Source organism: Carlito syrichta, unplaced genomic scaffold (genome assembly GCF_000164805.1).
Source record: "Carlito syrichta isolate Samal-C Ts95f unplaced genomic scaffold, Tarsius_syrichta-2.0.1 Scaffold118030, whole genome shotgun sequence".
NCBI classification, from domain to species: Eukaryota; Metazoa; Chordata; class Mammalia; order Primates; family Tarsiidae; genus Carlito; species Carlito syrichta.
Window position 1 is genome coordinate 242,654 of NW_007062126.1, and position 6,709 is coordinate 249,362.

The 6,709-nt window shown below is 58.5% G+C and overlaps 1 protein-coding gene across 1 annotated transcript in view; it reads right to left on the reverse strand.

Moving 5' to 3' along the window:
* The window catches only part of LOC103249238 (SH3 and multiple ankyrin repeat domains protein 2-like), a gene marked incomplete at its 3' end in the record, with an annotated part of 146,971 nt that extends 140,804 nt beyond the window's left edge, over positions 1-6,167 (reverse strand). The window contains exons 1-2 of the mRNA XM_021707468.1: positions 6,154-6,167; positions 5,809-5,978 (exon numbers count right to left, since the gene is read on the reverse strand). Of these exons, the coding sequence (XP_021563143.1) occupies positions 5,809-5,978; positions 6,154-6,167 (184 nt within the window). The remainder of the gene's footprint in view (positions 1-5,808; positions 5,979-6,153) is intronic.
* Between the last annotated feature and the right edge of the window lie 542 nt (positions 6,168-6,709).

The following is a 6,709-nucleotide window of genomic DNA, read 5'->3' on the forward strand; positions in this document are numbered from 1 at the left end:
GACCACGCCGGCCCACGGGACGCCCGGCCCCTCGGCGGCCCCCTCCCCAGGGCTTCCACACACGCTCGCACACACAGAGGCACAGATACGCTCCACACGCTTCTAGACACACGCTCACTCGCACACATGTACACTCACACACGCTCACACGCACGCACTCACACACGCTTCCATACACATGTCCACACACACACATATGCACTCACACACGTCTATGAACACGCTCCCATGTTAACAAGCATACACACTCTCCCCCATGCACTAACACACAAACACTCTCACACCAACACTCACATTCCTATACACCCTCACATGCTAAGACATTTACACACACTCATACTCATAGACTCTCAAACACATATTTACACACTCACACCATATATACGCCTCAACATGTACTCACATTCACACATACTCACACACTAACACACATACATGCACATTCATACACTCCACAAACTAACACATTTACGAACTAACACACACTAACACACAGAAACACTCACACATACATCCACACACCCTAACACATGCATACACACTCTCATACACACATACAGGTTTGCATACACACCCCATCAATGTGGCTGCCACTTTGAGGACCAGCATGAGACAACAGTCTCCAGTCTCTTTCTTGTGCAAGCCTGACCTGCAAGCCACCCCTCGCTCCACAACCCCAGCTTCCACGGGGTGAGTGGGCAGAAGGGGACACGTGGGCAGCACGATGGCAGCCCCGAGGGGCCCCACACGCAGACTCTTGACTCTGGCCAGGTGGGTCCACTCGAATGGACAACTGGGCCAGATGCCCCCACACCCCCAGCTGCAGGACAGGAAGGTGGGGACGGCAGGGAGAGTGGGTTGCAGTGTGGCCATAGGACCCCTCCGAGCACGCAGCCTCCATGATGCCCTGGCCCTGGTGAGACCCACAAGGGCCCTCCATGGGGTGCGCACTTGGTCCTCTCGCCCCCTGCTCACGCCAACAAGTGCCACCTGCTCCGAGGGTCACAGCCATCGATGCCTCCTGCCGCCTTGGCCCTCGCAGGTCCCTTCCCCGCAGTGCCTGGGGCGGTGGGCGCTGTGTCTGCCCCAACCAGGTTGCCGTGACCGAGGGAAGCCCCGACCCCGCTGTGGGGAACGGGTCGCTGAGACCCTCGCCCACCCTCCTCTGGGCTTCTTCCTGCGGGGGGCCTCCAGCCAGTGGCGAGACCCCACTCCCGAAGCCAGTGGCCGGCCCTGGCCTCAAGGCACAAGCATTTCTGGGGTCAGACCATTCTCCAGAGACCCCCAAATCCAGCTGAGATGCCACCCTGCCCAGCTCCTTGTCTGCCTCCCGCGTAACTGTCCAGGGTACTAAGGAGATGCCCGGCCCTCATCTCTCTCCCCAAGGCCTGCCTCGGGCTCTGGGAACCCACCAGGATGCCTGGGGCTCCCCGCCTCACACCGCAAGTCAGCGGCCACCCCCATTCCTCATCCTCCGTGGACTGCCTTTGGGCCATGACTCTCAATCCTGGGGACATGGGGGGATGACAGAGCCCCGGCCAAGCAGACGCAGAAAAGAACAGGAAAGGCTCCCCCCACCCCATCCCCTCAAGCAATGCCAAGACCGCAGACCAGAGCAAAACCCAGGAAAACTGGCACCAGGCACTTGTGAGGGAGAGGGAACAGGACAGGCGCTGCTAGGGGTGGGACCAGCTGGGTCTGGAGTCAGATGTGGATCTGAGACCTCGGCCAGCTGTAGCAGGAGAGCATGGCGGTCTCTCAACAGTGTCGCCACATCAGGGGCAGAACCGTGTCCCCCACAGCCGTGTATGGAGTCCTCAGCCCCACAACTCACACAGTGACTACATTTGGATCTCTAAAGAGGTGATGAAGGCTGGGCACAGCGGCTCACGCTTATAATCCCAGCAGCTTAGGAGGCCGAGGTGGGAGGATTGTTCGAGTCCAGGAGCTCGAGACCAGCCTGAGCAACACAGCGAGACATCGCCTCTACCAGAAACTTTTAAAAAATTCGCCGGGCGAGGTGGTGGTGCCTGTCATCCCAGCTACTCGGGAGGCTGAGGCAGGAGGATTGCCGAAGCCAAGAACTCGAGGCTGCAGTGAGCCACGGTCGTGCCGCTGTACTCCAGCCTGGGCGACAGAGTGAGATCCCGACTCAAAAAATCAATCAAGAAAAAAAATAAAGAGGTGATGAAGTTAAAATGAGGCCATGGGGGTGGCCCTGATCTCACAGAGATGAGGACACGGACACGCCCAGAGGGATGGCCTTGTGAGGATGCCAGGAGAAAGTGCCCACAAGCTGAGGAGAGAGGCCACAGGAGGACCCCTTCCCTGCGCCACCTTGACCTTAGCCTCCAGCTTCCAGGACGGAGAGGGCATGCCCGCTGGCTGCGGAAGACCCCAAGCCATGGAGCCATGTCACGACCGCCTGAGCGGAGCAGAAAATGGAACCGGGTACTCTCAGCTCACAGTAAGCGTTCAGACTACATGCACGAACATGTGTGATGTGTCTGGGGCTGGGCCCGGTTACCGGCAACTCACTCACGTGTCTGCCTCTGTCAACACCTCCGTCATTGTCTCTGATTTATGGAGAAGGACACAGAGCCCCGAGGAAAGGGTCTGGCCGGTGGGTCACCGTGAAGTTACTGAAGGTGCCTCTGGTCCCACCTGGAGGCTCTGGTCTCGAGGCCCCCTGTGGGCCCGGGGAGTGGGCGGTGAGGGCTGCCTTCAGAGCCGGGGCTGAGTGGGGAGACTGAGGGACGCTTTGGGGCGGGGGTCCCTGGCGGAGGTGAGAGCAGGGGGTGGCCTGGTGCTGTCTTCACATGAGCCCTGGCCTCCTGAGAGGCAGTGCCTGGGACTCAGAGGCCAGTGGCCAGAGGAGCCATGGCGGTGGTCAACATAGCCACCGAGGCACGCGAGGCAGTGGCTCTGAGACACGGCACGGCTGAGACCCGCCTGACCCCGGGTCTCACAGGATGGTGTCTGCTCCCAGAAGGTTGATGGCTGCCTCTGAGTTGTGCTCACAAAGACGGCGCTCGGGGACAAGGGACAGAGGACACAGACCCACAGAAGTGGAGCAGGGGGAGGCAGGGGCCTACAGGAAAGGTCTAGAGTCTGGCTGCCCTGGACCCTGTGCCCTGGCGTGGTCTTGCCAGCTCTGCCCATGGGTATGGAGGAAGCCACATGGCCAGTGGCATGAACAGAGATGTGACCAGGTGTGAACCTCCCTGCTGTATCCCCCAGAAAGCCCCCTTGCAGCCCGGGAAGCCCCTAGAAAGTAACCCCGCAGGGGCGGTGGTGAAGATGCAGCATTGGTTATGGGAGGGGTGGCTTCCCATACTCAGCTGGCAGGACTGTAGAGTAACGATCTTGTCCAGGGAGGGCCTCACAACCAGCAGGGACGTTTTAAACGCCTTCTAGCGACAGAGGCACCTCCCTGGCCACGAGCCAGCCACACAGACAATGGCCACGTCCTGAGCATCACTGTGGGATCTGCTGCACTGTCAGTGACGGCGGCAGGATCTGCTGGACCAGAGTTAACGTGCGGGGAAGAGTGAGGACTCCGTGATGACAGAGGGCACGGTGCCACAGTCCAAAATGCCACACCATGTGGATGTCTATACTTATGGCTTCAAAACTAACAACAATGCCATGCTAGGCTGTACCCGGGGCAATTCGGGGACTTCCGCCAAGGGGTATCATGGACAAAGACCCTAGGGGACAGCCCAACTGAAATCGGCCCTAGAACCGGAGGGTTATGCACAAGGCACGGCTGGGAACTGACTAGGAGGTGGCAGACTCTGGTGGGATGCCAGTCTGCCTGAGGGAGGAGGAGGGGCGGTGTACGGGAAGGGCCCTTCTCCGCGTTGTGGCCAGGGCTAAAGACAGGCCACGTGGCAGAATGGGCTGCCCAAACAGCTCGAAGAACCAGAAAGGTGGAGGCAGGGAATCAGGAACCCTGCAGCCAGTGGGGAAACCCCTCCAAGGCACAGAGCCAGAGAGGGGGCTGGCAGACTCAGACAGGATTCATGCCTCTCTGACCGAACCGTGAACCCTGCATGCATGGAACAGATGCAAAGCATTTCAGCTAGAGCTGCAGGAACTGGACGACGACAGGGCTGTCATCCAAGCAAGCTGCCAAGACGGAAGGAAGAAGCTCCCGGGCGAAAAACATCAGAAGCCAGAGTCGCCAGCACTTAGCATGCTAATGTGTAGAACGCAACCGAGAATTACCAGACACACAAAGACCTAAGGGAGTGAAACACGCTCCCGAGAGAAAAGGGAATCAACTGAACCCCAATCCAAGAGGGAGACACTGGCAGGAATTTTAAAGTGGGTGAATACACCAATCCACAATGTCATTAAAACAAAACAAAAGGAAAAAATGAGCTGGGAGTGGTGGCTCACACCTATTATCCCAGCACTTTGGGAGGTGAAGGCAAGAGGGCTGCCTGAGCCCAGGGGTTCAAAACCAGCCTGGGCAACTTGGCGAGACCTCACTGCTACAGTAAATCAAAAAAATGAGCCAGGCATGGAGGCATGCACCTGTGGTTCCAGCTCCTTGGGAGGCTGAGGTGGAAGGATCGCCTGAGCCCAGAGGTTGAGCCTGCTGTAGCCGTGAGCGTGCTGCTGCACTCCAGCCTGGATGACAAAGTGAGACCCAAATTTAAAAAAATAAATAAATAAAACAAACCTTACAATAACCATGTGAGGCAGGTATTTAAAAAAAAAAACTGCTTTCAGTGCAGAACAAAAAATCCAAATAATAGGAAGCCTCGGTGAATAAAAGCAAATAATAAACACACACACACACAAACTCTAGTCAACATGTGATTTCTGAGATGATACAGCCCACATGATGGACTTAACAGCTAAAGGGAAGCGTGAGTGCACTTAAAAATAGATCAATAGAATGAGTTCACTAAAGGAAAAACGATGGAAAGGAAGATGCATTGCACGCTGGGGACTTGTGCGAGGCTGCGGGAAGATCAAATCTGCGTGTGGCAGGAAGGTCAGGAGTCAAGAGAGAATGGAGCTCTCCAGACATTAGAACCTCGCGGTAGCCCGTGTCCAGCCTGTTCTTCGACGGCAGGGCCTGAGCATGCAGGGCATGTGGATCGCGCCCTTCCTGCCTTCCTAGCTTCCCCCGCGAGCTCCTGCAGCCCACCCCGGCGTGGCCCCGGCAGCCCACCCCTGCCTCTCCTCTGTACGCCTGTCCCCGCGTCCCTCTGCCTGCAGCAACTCACGTGCCCACTCTCGGAGTGCAGAGATCACCCTGGGTTCCCCAAGGCCCACAGGACACAGCCCAAGGCCTCGGCCTGGAGTCTAGGCCGCGCTCAGGTGGCGTGTCAACCACTGTTCCAGGACATTTTCCTTCCCGCCTGGTAGACCTTCCTTCCTTTGGATGTGGAGGGCCCCTGAGTTGGCTCCTGCTGACTTTCTACCCCTGGATACCCCAATGCCGATCTGTCCTGGGGCTACACGGTCACCTCATGACTCTAGGGGACACTGCCCGGCAAAGCCCTCGTCTGGCTCTTCCCTGCACGTTCCATGGGGGAGTCTCACGCCAGACACACACACGTGGCCTTTCTTCCCTAACAGACTCAGCCCCGGGACACGCCACCCTTGAGGCCGACGGAGAGGAAGAAGGGACATCACTCTGTTCCCGACTCCTGCCCTTTTGGGGGCTCTGTGATTTCCGTGGGGGCCCTGTGGAGGCGATGGTTTCGACGTCCCCCAAGGAGCCAATGGAGGCTGAGGGCCCCTGCCCGGCCCTGCCCCAGAAGCCGAAGACAGCCGGCGGACACTGACCTTTGACCCTGTCGCCACGATGAAGGGGGATCTCGCCATCGACTTGGGGTTGGTATGGCTTCACGACGACGAAGAGCCTCCCAGGCACCGCGCTGTACAGCTTCCGCTTGGGCCCCGGGTACTCGAAGGCTGAGAGGGCGTCCTTGTTGGCACCAGGAGCAAAAGGCGACCTGGGTCAGACAGGAGGGACAGAGAGACAGAGGGGTCACGGGCCAGGCTCCACAGTCCACGGTCAACCTACCCAACAAATACCACGCCCCAGGCAGTCACACGGGAACTCCTGACGCCAGGCAGCGGGGAAGCCGGAACGGGCCCCGGGCTGGCCTTTGCAGTCAGAAGACGCACGTGAACCCAGCCATTCCGCTCCTGGGCGTGTCCCTGAACATACGAAGAGCAGGACGCGGAGAGGAATCCGCACACCTGTGTTCATGGCAGCGCTCTTCACAGCAGCCAAGAAACGGGAGGCACCAAGTGGCCACCGATGGGCGAACGGAGACCCATGACGCGGTCCATCCCCACAACGGAGTATTATTCTGCCTTAAGCAGGAAGGAGATTCAGACGCCCACTGCAGCGGGCTGAACCTTGAGCACACGCGGCTACGTGAAATAAGCCCGTCACCGAAGGACAAATCCAGAGCCGTCGGGTCCATAGAGACAGAGAGAAGGATGGTGGGTGCTGGGCTGGGGAGGGGGCGGTGAGAGGTTCATGGGGACAGAGTTTCAGTTTGGGAAGATGGAAGGTCCGGGAGCTGGAGGATGGTGCTGGCTGCACAGCAGTGGGAATGTCCTCAGAGCCCCTGAACTGTGCACTTAAAAACAGTAAGGTGAAGGCTGGGCTCGGTGGCTCAGCCTGTCATCCCGTGCCTTTGGGAGGCTGAGGTGAGTGGATGGCCTGAGCCTG